General features: G+C 30.1%; 1 protein-coding gene across 2 annotated transcripts in view; it reads left to right on the forward strand.

Annotated features, from left to right (window-relative positions):
- Positions 1–404: 404 nt before the first annotated feature.
- trpl (transient receptor potential-like) overlaps positions 405–18,167 on the forward strand; it is a 37,976-nt gene continuing 20,213 nt past the window's right edge. Inside the window, exons 1-3 of one of the 2 annotated variants that reach the window (XM_036375210.2) lie at positions 405–885; positions 10,453–10,588; positions 13,164–13,294. In XM_036375210.2, the coding sequence (XP_036231103.2) occupies positions 10,541–10,588; positions 13,164–13,294 (179 nt within the window). In that variant the 5' untranslated portion in view covers positions 405–885; positions 10,453–10,540. The remainder of the gene's footprint in view (positions 886–10,452; positions 10,589–13,163; positions 13,295–18,167) is intronic. The other variant, XM_036375211.2, reaches the window with a different exon arrangement.

Raw genomic sequence — 18,167 nt, forward strand, 5'->3', positions numbered from 1 at the left:
TGGCATTAGTCACATAAGTACGTTCGGCGCTTAAAACGGCATAACGCGGTGTGATCCAATGGCAGACACAAATTCACTGTCGAGGTCTAGGTAATACCAAGTGCGCTTGGTATTTGCTGTGCAATTCTACACTCAAGCACACACAAACACACGCATGACCGCACTAAACTTAGTTTCAATTGTTGACATTTGAACGCTGCGCCATCGATATACATCAAAACTGTTATTTCATAGGAAATACATAAGTATCCATATGTTGTACAGTATTTCTCGTTCAGCCACCACATAACCATTACGCTTTACAACAAATATTTAACGTTTTAGCCTAATTAAATTAGGCTCATTTGTCTGTCATCATATTGCTATTGTTATTGCTTTGGTGTTGTCGCTATATAAATTTCAGCGCCCCATAGCGAGCGCAGTCAAAATAGAACCGTATTTTCGCGCAAGTGGCAACGGGCGCCCGTCAAGTGCTGGGAATACAAACGAAAAACTATCAAACAAGGAATTTTCTACATTTTCTTTGTGAGCGAAAAATTGCGTGAACGAATTTGTGAATATTAAGACATTGGGCGCGAGTCGCGCAACACTTCAGCCGTGTATGCTTAAACCGGATAACTGAAAAACGCTGTCAAAACGGTCGAAACTCTTTACGCGGAAGTGTCACGCTGTTGTTGGTAGTTTTGCGTTTGTAGCTGTTCAGCGCTCGCCGAAGTGTTGCGGAAAGTTGTGTGTATCTACATAACTCTAGCTCGTGGTTCTAAAGTGTGTGTCAGGTGTCTGAATAAAAAAAATTCAGACCTATAAAATGAAATTAACATAACTTTATTTAATGTTTATGTAATTGAGTATAATTCAAGTTGTGAAAAAAAAAATTTTGAGCAGGTAATGAGTCATTAAAAATAAGAAAATAAAAAAGTTTAAAATAATAACAGAAATTTAAAAATATAAAAAAATTTATTGTGGCTAATTATTTAATATAATTTACTGAAAAATTTCTTAAAGTGCATTTTAATCAAATCGAATGCAAACATAATCAAGATATACAAGTGCTTGCCAACTTTGAATAATATATGTAAAATTCATAAAAATATATATTGTGTAATTTCAACAGTTAAAAATAAGTATATTTAATAATATAAAAGAAATAAATTTAATAAAATTATATAAAAAGAAAAACACAAACAAAATTAATAAATAAAATAAAATAAAACGTTATAAAGTAAAATAAATTAAAATAAAATAAAATAAATGTTAAATAAAATTGGTTAGAATAAAATAAAATAAAACCACATAAAATCAAGGAAATTAAAAAAATAAATAATATAAAATATAAATAAAATTTTATAAAAATAAAAAATAAATAAAATAAAATAAAAAAGGCAAATAGAAAAAATAAAAAAAATAATAATATTAAAAAAATAAAATATAAACAAAAATTAAACTAAAAAAAAAAAACAAATTAAATAATTTAGAATAAAATAAATTAAAATAAAATAAAAGTTTAATAAAATAATTGAGAATAAAATAAAATGAAATAAAATAAAATAACATAAAATCTAGGAAATTAAATAAAAAAAAATAATATAAAATAAAAAAAAAATATATAAAATAAAATTATATAAAAATAAAAAATAAAAAAAAACAATAAAATAAAAAAAGGCAAGTAGAAATAAAATAAATAATAAAATTCAAAAAAAAAATTAACAAAAATTAAACTAAAGAAAAACAAATTAAATAAAATTAAATAATTTAGAATAAAATATATTAAAATAAAATAAAGTAAAATAAAATAAAAAAGTTCTTGTAATAGCTGCCGGTTCTGCGATAAGGGGCCGGAAACACCAGAACACCTGATTCTAGATTGCACCGCAGTTTGTAGACGCAGGCTCAAGGCACTTGGTTCCATTTATGTGGATAGGGATCACATTACCTCTATAGCACCCAGCAGGTTTCTGCAGTTTGTCAGGGCTTTAGGTCGCGGTGCAAACCTCATACCAATTAGTTATCTATCTAAAATAAAAAAGGCAAATAAAAGAAATAAAAAAAGGGATAAATAAATTAAACTAAAATAAAAAAAAAATTAAAAATTAAATTAAATGGAATAATTTAGAACAAAATAAAAAAAGAACACAATTAATTAAATTAAGTAAAATAAAATGATAAAAATAAAAAAATAAAATTAAATTAAAATAAATACAAAATATTAAAATAAAATAAAAAACTTAATTTAATTAATAATATAGAAAAACTAAATTAAAATAAAATAAAATTAAATAAAGTAAAATAAATTAAAAAAGCCGAATAAAAGCAATAAAAAAGTAAAGTAAAATTAAATTAAAAAAAATACAAAAATATTAAAAAAAAAATTTAAATAAAAACTTAAATTAAATTAATCAATTTAGAATAAATTAAATTAATTAATGTAGAAAAAAATTAAATAATGTAGAATAAAATAAATTAGAAAAACAAAAAAATAAATTAGGTAAAATAATTAATGGCAAAACATTATATTTTGCACTGTAAAATATGTGTATTTCTAAATTCAGTCAACTGGAAAGTTATTCGCAATCGGCAATAGTATATTAGTATTTTCTTTTTATAAAAATGTGTAATTTATTTAAAAAATTTGTTCTTAAAAATGCCAGTAAAAGTTCTCATATTCTTGGACGAAAAAATTGTAAAATATTTCTTAAGAACCCTAGAATTTTCTATAGAGTTTATATACTTCTGGAACTCTTAGAGCGAAATACTCAAAAAAAGTTAAGCTATTATGTTAGTGTTCATTGGCTTGTGTTCTGTATGACAGTCATACATTATACGTATATATAGAACATATGTATGCTGTATATAAGGATAATATAATGTATAATACATAAAGACTACAAAACTAATAGAATTTTTTAATTTAGTCATAGTTTAGTTATGTTTAAAGGGACTATATTTTAAATTTATTTTTAATTTATTTTGATATTACAATCGCCTAGCGAGATATTAAATGAAATTGCATATTGTTTCCAAGAAACTAAAGTGGCAATACTCGAAACAAGTAAATTAAATACTTCGACAATATACGTATTAAATGGAAAATATTTCAGGTTAAACCTTAGTGTAGACGAAAAACAGATATTTATTCATTTCAAGCAAGAATATATAATAACTTACTTGTCGCTTGTTTTAAAAATGTTTGAAATTGCGTTTAAGAAACTTGCAATGTTAGTATATATTTTTGAGGTTATGGAGAAACTAAAAAAATTAAGATCTGTACTACTTTATAAAATAAAAGTCAAAAGTAGTTAGAACAACTACTTGCTTAAAAAAATATAATTTTTAAGAAATACCCTAAATAAAACAATATTCTAGCGAAAAACCATTTTCAACAAATTTTCATCACAAATATTTCCACATATTTTGTGATTTGTAGTTCTCACCTAATTTTGATTTGAATAAAAGCAACGCATGCATAAGAAAGTTAAAGATGAAAATCGTGCCAGAACGTTTAGAGAAATTGCAAGCGTTCGTTTGCTCAAAGATGCAGCAGGTGAGCTGTTCAAGCGTGATGCCTCGGGCATGTAAAAAGCTTTAAATGGGTAAAATTTGTTATGCGCAGTTGTTGTTTTGTGTATTTCAGTTGTTAGTAGTTGGTTACACCTGTAAATATATACACAATATTATATACAAAAAAAAAAAATTTGTCGAATATATTTCTTTCCATACATTCGGTAACAATGTTTGAATACTAGTGTTGAGGTTCTGTCATATTTGTTATATGTTACACTTTATTTGTACCGAGAACTAATTTTTTTTTTATACTATTCTTTTCTTTCTCTGTCTCACTCTCTTTCTTATGCTCTTTCTCTTATTGTTTCGTGTTGGTCAGCATTACCTCGTCCTAGATTTGCTCATATTTTAAAGCCGTTGTGCTGTTTTTTTCTAATACATGTATTAACATATTGTTTATTAAATATTATACGATTTCGCAAATAATATATATATATATTTGCATTCCATTTATCGTTTAAGTACTGAAATATGTACAGTATAAAATTGTTTTATTAGTTCACATTATTTGTATGAAAAATAGTAAAACACTGCAATATTTCCGCAATTACCTTTTAACTACTTAGGAGCACTACAAAATCCGTATAAAAATATTTCACGCCATAAAAAGTGTCCAAAATTAAAACTCGTTGAAAAATATTTGCTTAAATCGGCTTGCAACAAACTTTATATACAAACACTTTCGGTGTGTTAAAAAATATAACAATTGTGGCGGCTCACAGTTCAGAAAAATTGTATAAAAATGTGGCTAATGGCTTACAAAAACTGCCAAAAAATATACATAACTGTATACAATATGTATATGCTGCACCATGCAAATATATCACACAATCCTTTATAAAACAACAACACACCAGTTTTTTTTTTCAACTATTTGGTTTTTAAGCTCGTAAACGGAATTTGCATTTACCGTATTATTATTTAAAAATCCGTATAAATAAACTAGCAAAAAAATGTGTTTGTGTGAGTGCAAAAACTTAGCATAAAACTGGGCGCTTAAGCTGTTAAATGAGATATGAAGTGCTGAAATAAATGAGAGAGCAAAACTAAAAATATATTTTTTGACAGTGTATAAAAATTAAGCAGTTAACTAAAGTGTCGCTTAAACCCTGCATGGCGCCACGGTAGCACATTACGACACTGTTCTTTTTAGTGTCTCATAAAGTGGATTAACTTTTTCACTGCTACCTAATGAAATTATTGCATTAGTGTAAAAAGTGTGAAATAAAAGGAGTTTCAGTTTTTCAGTTGACAGTGTAACTATACGCGTATAAGTAGTTTTAAATATATTAGTACATACGGTGTAGGACGCATGTTGCACTAATATATAATATATTGAAATTACTTAAAAGGAGTGACATATATTTTTCTAGAGATATCAACCTAGGTTTTAGTTTGAATTAAAGTTGTAACAGAGTAGAATATATCTGAAAGCCAAGTCTTTAATTTATACGCGCATATAAAAAGATTAGTTTTAGTTGTTAGAGATATTTCATATTTCGAATTTCATTTTACATAACTCACGTTATACCTATATTTCGTTTTTTATGCAATATTTCATGCTTTATAATTCTTATTTCACACTTCAAATTTCATTTTTGATGTCGTTTTTTTACAGTTTCAAATTTGTATATCATGATTTCTAATACAAAATTCAGATTTCAGATTTCACTTTTTCGTATTTCTTACTTTCCCATTCATTTATAATTCACATTTCATGCTTTATATTTTCCATATTTCATATTTCGAATTCACATTTCATATTTTAGATTTCATATTTCATTTCATATTTAATACTTCATATTTCATTTCATATTTAATACTTCATATTTAATTTCCTATTTAATATTTCTCATTTCACATTTTATAATTCATATTTCAAATTTTAAACTTTATACTTCACATTTCATATTGCCATATTTCATAATTCATATTTAATATTTTACATTTCATATATCATTTTTGATTTTATATTTCATTTCATATTTAATTTCATAATCCATTTTCCATTTTTCATTTCATATTTTATACTTCATGTTTCACATTTCATATTTCATTTATTATTTTATATATCATACTTCATATTTAATATTTCATTTAAAATTTCATATTTCATTTCATATTTATTATTTCATAATTCATATTTCATTACATGTTTCGCATTCCATATATAATTCATATTTCATATTTCTTGTTTCATATTTCACATTTCATATTTCATACTTGAATTTCACATTACACATTTCATATTTTATATTTCATTTTCCATATTTCATATTTCATCTTTTCTATCTCATATTTCATCTATAATTTTTCGTATCTCATATTTCACATTTTACATTTCATGTTTCATATTTCACATTTCATATTTCACTTTCCATATTCATATATCATATTTTAAATTTTACATTTCTTATCTCAAATGTCATATTTCACATTTAAAATTTCATATCTCATATTTCATACTTCACATTTCACATTTCACAATCCACATTTCACAATTCACATTTCATATTTCAAATTTCATATCTCTTATGTCATATATCATATTTCTTGTTTCGCATTTGATATTTCACATTAATGTTTCAGATTTCATATTTATGTTCCAATTCATATTTCATTTATCACATTTCATATCAATTTTCTTGAAGTTTTTCAATGTTATATTTGCTCTTCAAATATGACTTAAATTCATATTTCCATCGCACAGTTCGTATTTAACTCGGTAGTTATCTAAAATGTCGAGTAATCTTTATTAACTTCTTTCCGCCATTGACATTAAGTGACAATTAACCCAAATAGCTCTCTCTTATAAATTTTATCATGGGAAATCACTACTCTAATAGAGAGCAACGATTATGAGAGAAATTTGGAGAGCTAATACTATTCATAAGAAAAGCTTGGTTAGCTTGACTACAAGGTAGAAAATGGTTGATGGTTTATTAGGAGAAATCTTAACTGCTGATCTTCGGAATCCTAGAACTTCAAAGTAGTATATAGTTGATTCGAAATGCTGGTATACCAAAAAGTCTCAATTGTTTCCTTCCTTACATGCATTTACTTCTCAGACTTGAAATATTTGGTCATTTCGAACAACTCTCTCTTTTTGAACAAATCATATGGAGAGTATTTTGCATATCTATTTTACAAAAAAAAGGTGTCTACATGTTGCGGAAGAGAGGTTCCTTCATCCTAATATTGCTTTCTTTTACCCAAGGCTTCGTTTATCAGAGATGGTTGGCTGCATATTGTGTTTCCAAATGTGTGTTATCCAAAAAATTCCTATATTAATGTAATACAAATTAATTTTGTGAAGAAATAGACCTTAAATTATCGTAAAAATGCCAATTTTGTGCCCTTCGCCGGGTACTAGCTGTTCAATAAAACATTTTTCGGTAATTGTTTTTCAGTTAAAGATTGCCATTCTTTTCGAAATACCAAATGCTTATAAAAAAAACAAAACTACTCCAACATAGCGCATCATAGCATCCAATATTTATGTGTTTGTAGTTTATTCATAACAACGCGTATCATCGCGCTATCACCGTCGGCTTTGTGGACGACATTCACTTTTTATGATCTCAACTTTTGTTTTCCGAATTCCCGCCGTTGCAATTTCACGCAGTTAGCCGAAAATTTTGGCGCACCAATAGTAGGGTGAGCCGGCACGAAGTATGATATATAAAGCGACACGAGGCAATAAGTCGCAGGTGTATAGTGGTTTGGTATAGCAGATCCCATACACAAACTAGTATTTACCAGCTTTACCTTTGAGCTTTTAGCCGTAAAATCCCTTTTTTTTACCCTTGCGCTGACATATTTTATTTATGCTCGGTGTGGTATTTAAGGTGTGACAACTTTGCTTTTGCCAAACACAAACATATTCACTCATAAATATTGCGTTGAACTCGGAGAAGTATGAGATACAGTCACATTCGACCAGGGGAACCGTTATGTGAGCAGCATAAACACGTTGAATGCGCCAGCAATGGTTTAATAGCTGACAACAGTTAAGCGTGTTTTGTTAGATTTGATTAAGTGAAAATTGTTTTGCATATGAACAAAGCGTGAGATTTGCAGTTATTTCGCAGTTTATGAATGCACCGTGAGTGCATAAAGTTGATAATTTCAAAGAATATGTAAAAATTATAAAATTTGAAACTTTTGGCTTAAAAGGTGTAGCACGATTAATAAAATGTTGTTAATAATGCTTTTATACACTCATGGATGATCTCCGTGATAGCTTTTTATTCAGATAATCCCAACTTTATCCACAAGTTCCAATTGGACTCCACCTAAATGAGGTAGTTGCACTCTAAGCACCTTAATCTTCCTTGTATATAAAATCACTATTCTAGCAACCATCCGCCTCCGTGCTTTCACTGACCTCAGAACCACAACATCATAAAATTGTTGGGTAACTACCCCAATATAAGTCAGAACAGATTACAATTATTCACACGTATAAGAGATAATTTTTAGGAGAGATGTTCTGCCACCGTTCATTTGCGATATTTCGTACAGTATTTGATAAGCAGGTTGACATATAATTCTTCCAGTGATTGAAAGAAGATTTCTGAAATAATGTTCTTTGTTACCTAGCTTTAAGTTTCAAGAATCATTCCCTCTAAGTGAATATAATATGCAGAGCTGGATGCAGCCGATGTTAGACAGTTCGTTCAGCAGTTTTCGTTTTATATACGAGCTCTCGCACGAATGTGTTATAATCGGTGCTATCATTTATTTTGTATTTATAGAGTTCTTCCTTATTTATTGCTTCAGTGATAGGATTTCATATGGCACCTAAAAGTGACTGATATATTTATGTAAGTTTATCCAACTTTTTTCCTTGTTTTTTTAGATGGATTAATTGAAAGAAAGGTCGTTTGAAATTTTTTAAAAATAAAATTATGAATGTTTCATTAAGTAGTCGGTATAGCTACCATAGAACACTTGACTGATTTGTATATCTGTGCTCAAGGTTTCTTGACCACTACTTGCTTTGTCATTCGTTTTTTTAAGTGGCAAAAATGATCAAAATAAATGGTAGGGGCAATTGAAAGATTAGGTGATATTTCTGAAAGGCTTGAAAACGGTCAAAGTTATTTTTTTAAGGGCAGCCGAAGCCCGCAATGCAAAAAGAAGTGTTTTGAGTATTTCAAGCCTAACGGTTAGAAATATTTAGACAAATTTAAAAAAATTAATGAGAACTAGATTTCTTCAATAGCTTCCACCTAGATGTGGTCATTTAGACCTGTTATGCAAGTTTGATCAGAAAAAGTCAATTAGTTAAGTTCTAGCGACCCATTATTAAGATTATCTAGAAATTTATTCATCGCAAAATGTGGCTATGGATACCTTAGTTTTAATTTTCTAATTATAGTCATCAAGTCTTCACTCCGACAGACTATGATCGCAGAGCCACATTCAAGGTTTAGAATATGAATAGACCTCTAACTGCTTCTTCGCGGTAAAGTAAGCGGTTCAAAAGCTGCCTCAGAGTAACAAAAATAAATTTTGAGAGGGATTGGCTGAAAAACAACTTTATAGGGGTATACTTCGTTTATATAATAGTTATCTACACACATATATATATATATACATATATATATAATATATACTCTGCTTTGATATTGTTTTAAATTTCATTCTACTACCGTGCAGTAAACGTAAATTTGTTTTTTTTTTGTTTTTTGGTAAATTTCTCACATTTTTTGCTTTAAGTGTCCTTGAGTTCTCAATTGCCACCGCAGAGTTTGCTAAATGTTAATAAATACAGTGAAAGTAAATAAAATACATGTTACCTATAAAATTTCCATATAAGTTAAAACTTGAGTGCGTCTTTGTTGCTCTTTTTGATCTATTGAAATTTATTGCCTAATTTGAAAACAAAATAAACAAACTTGAAACGAACTTTTTATTAGAAGGACAAGTGAAAGTGAAAAAATAAAACCATAAATTTTTGACTAACGAAATTTAAATAAATAGAGAAAAAACTTTAATTTTTGTTGTGAAAATAATTTATTGTATAAATTTAAGTTTAGTTGCTTATAGCTATGTGGAGTGTAAATGAAGTTAATATATTCTTTCAAAGTTTTAAAAAATTTGTTGTCAATTTGAGTTATTAAAAGAATTTTACAACTTATCTTTTTATATATTTTCAATACCTATAATCAAACGCGGTTGTCAGAGCGAATCTTTTACTGTGTAGATCTTTTAAATTAACCATATTCGTTTATGAAAGTTGGAAGACTTTTATTGAATTCCACTATTAATAAATTTAGCAAATATATACACCTTATTTTTCTTGAGTTTTCAATTGCATACAAGACAATAATATTTTGATAAAAGTCGTAAGTACTTAAAACTTAATTGCCTTGCAATTACAGCGTACAAACTGTCATGAAAGCAGGCATGACGGAACGATTAGTATTCAGAGACCACACAAGTCTGAGGTGATATGTTTTAAGAATATTGAGCGAACAGAATTGTCTCTGGTGTCTACCTGGAGACCGAGGAAACATTAAAAATATTTGAAGTATGATAGTATTCTTAAACATTATCCTTCAGGATCTATTATAAGTATAACATTAAAAAGAACACTTGTAGAAAAGCGTCGTAATTTGCGTCGGCTTTTAAAAAAGTCAAGTGGTAATTAGTACAATAGTCTAAAACTGTGCGAAAGGTTTTGAATTTTGAAAACTTGCCAACATATTAGAAATAATTATAATATACTTAGCACTAAGATAACTTTAATTATGAAAATTTATTTAAAAATTAAAAAACTTCGATTTTGGAAATTTTTTTAAATATTTTATATTAAAAAAAAAATGAGAGCATTTATTTTTATTGTAAAAATTATGTAAAAATATACTACAAATATTAAAATAGGCAATTAAAAACGACAACAGGGTTTTATACTTCAATGTGTGTACTACAATATTAAAGAACTTTTAATCTATAAAATTTGTGTATCAAAATGAGCCAACATCCAAGTATGGGTACTCAGAAGAAGCTGCCAGTGGGTGTAAGTGTTATACTAAAAATACTGAGAATAATTAATAGTTCAGATGTTAAGAATTCCTTAATGTTTGGAGATATTTCTATAGTCCCTTTAGCAACCAGCACAGTTATTTTAGGCGTAGTTTTTTGCTAATGAAACTTAGAAGTTCCAAATACTTACAGATAGAAGTAGAAATTAAAAAAATATTATTTTTTCTCTTAACGAGTATTTTTTAATTATAAATTAAATTTTTAAATATTTTAGTGCTAAGTTGAAACATTTCCAGCCAGTAGATTTGAATTGTATTATTTAGTTATGAATTATTATTTTCAAGCAGCAACTTGTGTCAAGCGTTTTAGGCGCTTTGGCATTCAGCGCTTTATTGAGATTTCATTCCTATAAGTTAAATAGCTGCTGAACCTTGAAGAGCCTTGGTTTAGAGTTCCAGAAGAATTTTTCGTTTTCCTCTCTCTTAAACGGACTGCAAAGAAAATGTTAAAAATCCGGTTAACAGTCAAGATATACCTATGTGAAATTAGTAAAATTTTGTCATTTCTAGACTATATCCATCTAAAATACTGTCTCAATTTTTTTATAACAATTTTGATGTTATTTTTGTGAAGCTTGGTAGTGAGTGATTAATATTTTTCAAAGTGATATTTTTATGTACTCTATCTAATATAGATATTGTAGTTCAGAAGAGTAAATAACCTTGAATTTCGTAGTCTTGGCGTTGTTTTCAAAATGTCGCTTACCTTTTGAATATTTCTGGAGTGTAATTCGAAAATCACATACACAATATTGGTGAGGTTAAAAAAGTTTAATTTTAATATTATAGTTAAATATTCAAAGGTTGAAATCCTTTATTGGTTAAAATTATGGAAGTATTTAAAAACATCAATTCTTCAAACGCACAAAGAAATAGCAATTATAAAAAATATTAGTAGTAAAAGTCTGCTAAAATGTACTTGTAAAGTACATTATTTTTTCTTGTACTATTTGAAGTCTAAAGGAAATGAATGGAATATATGAAAATCTAGGAAAATATTGTAGCAAATATTATCGTTATATCATATAATCTTTAAAATATAGGTTTCATTTTGGCAGCTGTTTTATTCACAAAGAAAGCAAAATATCTTCTTAAATGAATTTTTCAAAATTCAAATTATTTTCAAAGTTCAAAAACGGCTTTGGGCGGACGTTGAATTTAGATAGGTAGGTAGTGTGGATGTCTGACGACGCAACTAGAGCTTTAGGAGGTCCATTGTAAAATCAACGGTACTAAAATCCCCTCACTCTATTATGTCCACTCCGAACCACCCTGTGCTCCTGATGAAGTTCATCAATATAAAAAGTTTTATAGCAGACGACGAAACCCGAAAGCGTTTTTCTGGAAATTACTTTTGCCACGATATCTCAAGTTCTGATCAGTCGATTCACCGGCTTCCTTTATTATCCGTTTTATATCCATTAAATATCACTTTGCTGAATCAATTAAAAAATCAAATTTTTTATTTTAAATATTTTCGCGAAAATTAAAATTAGTGAAAAAGCGATCTTTATTTTTCAGTGGTCACCATTTTATGATAAAAATTGTATATTCCAGTTTTGTTGGTTCATATGTTAATGGCATTTGTTTTTATCAAGAATCGGCCATTCTTTTATGTTTAAGGTGATTACAAGGGTAGAAATCATGGCGAAATATTTATATATATATAATCATTATATATATAATATAATATATTAACTTAATGAATTTTTTTTTTTTGTATTTGAAATTTATTTTGTAAACTCCAAAAACAAATGATAAAGAATTTATACTAAAAATATCTTTTCTTTTTGCCGAAAAAAGCTCGTAATTGGAGCCTCTAGACTAGAATAATCTCTTAAGTAACTCTAGTTTTGAAAAAAAAAATAATAATTGCGCTAAAATCATTATTTTGATACAGTATAATTTGTTATTTAATGTTTGTTGGTTAATGTTTTAGTCGATATCTTAGTAGTAGTCATTTATTAACCACCTCCATCATTATTCCTGAGTAAGAAGTATTAATATGCCAAACAAAAGATTGTCATTCATTCTGAAAATATTTCGCTCAGAATTAGTTGAAAAAACTTCTCTCTTAGCTTATACATATATCACAATACAAAACTCTTATCTTCAAATCATTTATTTTGTTTGTTGACTTGCTGTCTTGTAATAAGAAAGGCAGCGGAAGCTCTTAACACAACAAAAGCCGCCCTTAAAAATCACAAACTCATACAAAATACGGCAACTACACCTGCAGCTGTTTGTTTATCTTAATGCAATTCGTTTTTCACCAAATATTAAAGTCAGTCACATACACATATATATGTGCTTTTGTTGTATTGTAAGCTTGTGCATATTAATAATATATTTAAATAAGCTTTAAACTTATTACATAACCACTTCGACACTTGACTTAATCTCTTCCCTTTCTTCGCATATTCGCCTTAACGAAAAATCGACACTTACTTCAACTTGAATTGGAATTATAAAAACACCACTAACACACTTGAAACCACCGTTTGTGCGTGTGCGTGTGTTTGCACTTACTCATGGGTGTGTGGGCCACAGGTGCCAGCTCATGGCTTACCGGCTGGCGCGCGTAAGGGCTGCTTACCTTTGGGATTACCGCAGCCGTTGTTGTTGGAGGAGAAGAAATTCCTTTTGGCGGTGGAGCGCGGTGATATGGGCAATGTACGCAGGTAAGTGATAACAAATAATATATATAACAAACATATATATATCAGTTACATAAGAAGAAAATTAAAGTGGGGATTAACATATACATATGTGTATATATGTAGTATAGAAAGACTATATAATCTATATGAAGAAAGTTGTTGTTGGTATTGCCAAAATTTGACATATAAAGCTTAAGTTTCGCGCTTCAAAAACAAATTTGCAATAGTTAAGTTCGCATTTATTGCGAATCAACTTACTATCAAAGAGGACATGGCGTATGATCAACTTTTTGGCTTCCTTTTATTTCTGAAACTTTTGTCTATAAATTTTTTTTGGGTGAATTTTATTGCGAAAAAAATTTTTTGTGGACAAAGAAGAAGAAAAACCTTAGTTATCTTATAAATTATTTAAACAATCTTAACAGTTTTGGGAAGCTTATGGTGCCTTTTTTTCCAATAGCGCCTAAGCTAGCCAGCTCATCCGCTTTTTAATGATCTTCTACATTTTTGCATATCATATCCTTAGTTCGATATGTTTGAACAAGTTAGGTTCTAATTTCTTAAACCCATCTAAAAACAACATTTTCTGGAGGTCTGTCATGTGTAGAGTTCTATACTTCGGCATCGATTCGGTTCAATCGTTAGGCATAGTAGTCGATATATAACACACTTTGCGATGGGTTTTGACTGAGGAGACAGCTTTTGCAATATTCGGAGCCGATTCGTCGGGTGAAGCCGCTGTTTCGATTGTTTTCTTGGTTTTTGATGTGTACTAGTGGATCCATGTTTCGTATTGCGAGTGAGCAAGCCCGGAACACAACAGCCTTACAGCTTTCTAATGTAGGATATGACCCGTGCAGTCTTTTGGGGTGCCCACTGCCTATGCTTTCGGTGCATCTGGATTGTAGAAAAGTACATTATCTCATCTAGAGAGACAGATATTTTATAGAGTTTTATTGGAAGGATTAGACCAATCTATTTTGCTATATGGCGGAGTCATTTAGTATACAATATCATAGTATATCTTAACGTAACCTGACTCTCTCTCTCTCAACATAACGTAAAGAAAAGTAACCTAACAGAACATTAAATGCCTAACATACTATAATATCACGTAACGTACAGTAGTATAGCATAACTTAACACAACATGAAATAACATAATATAGCATACCATAACATAACATAACAAACATAGCATAATATAACATAACATGACTTAACATGATATAGCATAACATAACTTAACATAATATAATATAACATAACATAATATAACATAAGCTAACATAAATTAACATAACTTAACATAACAGAACATAACACAACATAATATAACATAACATAACATAAGAAAACATAACATAACATAGCATAACATAAATAAACATAACTTAAGATAACATAATATAACATAAGCTAACATAACATATCATAACATAACATAACATAATATAACATAACATAACATAATATAACATAAGAAAACATAACATAACATAGCATAACATAAATAAGCAAAACTTAACATAACATAAGTAACAAAATATAACATAATATAACATAACATAACATAACATAATATAACATAACATAACATAACATAACTTAACAAAACATAGCATAACATAAATTAACATAGCTTAACATAACAGAACATAACACAACATAACTTAACATAGCTCTAATGGGAGCTATAAAGAATAAGGCCTCATAAAACATTTTTTTTTTAATGATAGGGGGTTTTTGGAAGAAAACGCGAAGCCATTGACCATCTTACCAAATCCCATCACTACCAAAATTACCAAAATAGAAAGAGAATCTGTGACAAACTTCTATCATTGCTTTGTTTTTATATTTATATTTCTATGTATACATGGTGATATCATTAGATATTCCTAAATAACTACTTTCATGAAAGGCTTAATGAAGCAGCCCAACCGCAAATGCTTTTCATAATAGCACACAGAGAAATGAGAGTGATAGCGCTGCATAGCGGTGACTGGCCGGAAAGCAAGCCGGAAGCAGCTCATTGACAAATGCACAAACATGAATGGGCAAACAATAAAACGCACGTGTGCGTTTGTTGAAAACAAGAGCTAGTGCCAACTGCTGTGTGTGACAAAACAAAGCGCACAGTTAGGTGCTGCTGAAGCTGGAAGCAAAACGAACAATATTTTTTTGAACAACACACAAAGACAGCAGGCATTCAGTGTGCACAACAAATGAGCGCCTGAAAGTATGCCTTACCATTTTGAGCGTTTCATTTGCTTGCGTGTGTTGTTTGTTGTTACACAAAAATGTTCCTTGGCGATGAGTGTGTATGCATGTTTGTTGCATGCCAAATGAAGCTGATATGCCGGCTTCCGCACACACTTCCTGTTATCATATGGCTCCGCAGTTTGTTGGCTGCTTAGTTCTTGGTTTGTATGGCCAACAAACTCCGCCAGCATGTAAACATATATATATGTGTGTGTGTGTGCTCGAGACATTTTTATTTTCTGTTCACACTTTTTTGAGCCACACATTGTTTGGTAGCTCCAGCGACCAAAATAACTTCACTTCCTCCATTTCCGCCGCTCTCTTCTCTTCTCTTCTTTCCCACTGGCTTTCTCACTTTTGCTACAGCTTTGTTGTCCTGCTTTTCCTTCCTAAGTCATCTTCCTGCACCTGCTTGCCACTTTCCTTGCACCGCTCTTCCTCCACATGTATGCCCATTGTACTGTTGCTTGTTTATTATTATGCGGTACTTCCCTAAGGTGCCGGCACTGCCTTCCCTGTTCCGACATATTCATTTGCGTGTTAAATTACTAACTCCAGCTGTGTGCGCCGACGACTCTGAGTAAAGTCTGCCTTACAAATGCTTGTCATCTTATATGTAATTGTTGGACTGCCGGCTCTGGTCAACTTAAATGCACCGTTAGCTCCATCAAACTGGAAGTGAGTGCAAATAGTTTGTGACAATATTTGGGTCGAAGGTCAGACAGCTGACAAACGTTAAGTGTGCAATGTGGTACCAACTAACTGGTATTTTGAAAACAGGCTCCATACATGCCGTTTCCAGAAACGTCTCTAGGAAATACTTTTGAGCGTGGAGAGTTTTTGAAATATCTCTTTGATAACCCTCGGTTTGATTTAAGCTTCTTCAATACTCGTTGTGGTCAATTTTGCTCTATTGAATATTTGTGGTTTGAGTAAAGTAGAGCTTAGCAAACTTAGTGGGAAGTTTTATTGTCGAGTCTTTTCGTATCCTCCTTTGAAAGAATTTAGAGTCCTGTAGTAACTGGAAACTCTGAAACTTTTCTACAACTATTCTAAGGATTTAATATTTGATGTTCATATATTTACCCTTTTTAAGAAATTCAATAAAGATTTTCGCTGGGAACAGAACCGTAGAATGCGCTGAACTATTTAAGCGAGTTTTTCTTTAGGCTTATTTTCCACAGCTTCGAATAACGCTATTTAATATTTAGTGTTGATGAAATTTTTCTTTTTCAGATATTCGATAAAGCTTATTGCATGCATAACCAAAAATATAGACTCGATAATATTGTCAACTGTTTGTTGCGTCTCTATGTACTTAAGCAGCAGTTCAGTGCATGCAATCCATTCGGTTGACAATCAATTGAAAGCCGGAGTGAGATTATATCTTCTTCTTTTTTGGCACTACAACCGTGAGTTGGTCGGGCCGAGAACACAAAATTTGGCCTGTTGCCGCTTTCCCTTGCCAAGTCATGCCAGTTGTACATCCCAAGTGCAGACAGGTCGCTATGCACTGGCTCCTTTCAGTGGAGGTGCTTACCTTGCTTCCGTTGCCGACACATGGGTCTTGAAGCGAAGAAGCTTATCGCTGGAGCATCCTTCATTATTAATAAGTATATCAATAGTATTCGTTAGACTTTTCTGCGCTTAACTATAACCATGTTGCCGTAGAGCTTATACAGTTCGTGGTTTCACCTATTTCATCTCGAATGCGCCAAGTGCATCTTGGTTAGTTATCGTCCTTGTTTTTGCGCCGTATACAAAGCTTTCGTGTTCCTTTCATTGGATTTGCGAGATTATATATCCATGTTTCATCCATCGTCACATATCTATGCAAATTTATACTATTAGTTGGATAGCTTCAAACATTGTTGAGACTCTTCCATTAGTCATTGTTTTTATTATGTTGGAGCTTGTTCGACATGCCTTGTACTAATATTTCATTTTGCAGTCTGCCTTCCAAATGCTTTCAGCTAATTTTTTACGACCCTGAAATTACACCATGAAGGTTGGAAAATAGTTTATTTACTTTTAGCTTAAAAGATTAACTGAAGCAATACGTCTATCGCCATTCAGGTAGTCAATAAAGGTAATTTTTAAGGTAGAGTACGAGCAAACGTGTCCTCTAAGTGGCAAAAGGTATGGTAAAAAAAAATTGATATGTGGAGAGATTTATATATTCAGCCGCCTTTATGATGACTTGCCACTTTTAGCGCCTATTATTAATTATTCCACAGCTCTGAAGCAGCGCCCTTAATAGCAGATTGAGTTCTCATGTTACTATTATACATATATATACTATATACAGCTTCTTAATTAATTTTTCTGATAACGTTTGTGTCTTTTCTATTCTAAAGTACTGCTAGAACAGAAATTCTCTCACAAAAAAATACAACTCAACAATACAACAGCGCAAAAACTTCGCATCGATTTCCTGCAGGGCTGCTTTAAATGAACTTTGTTTTCACTCATTGTTAAATGTTTTGACAAGAATTTTCCGTTATTCAATTCTGCGCTCAACATGTATTTCACAATGTTTACAAGCATCGATATACATTGTACATAACTAGGTATGTAATATATGGTTTGGTGTATGTATATACATATACCTATACATGTATGATCGTATAAAC

The sequence above is a fragment of the Bactrocera oleae genome, chromosome 4 (genome assembly GCF_042242935.1).
Source record: "Bactrocera oleae isolate idBacOlea1 chromosome 4, idBacOlea1, whole genome shotgun sequence".
NCBI classification, from domain to species: domain Eukaryota; kingdom Metazoa; phylum Arthropoda; class Insecta; order Diptera; family Tephritidae; genus Bactrocera; species Bactrocera oleae.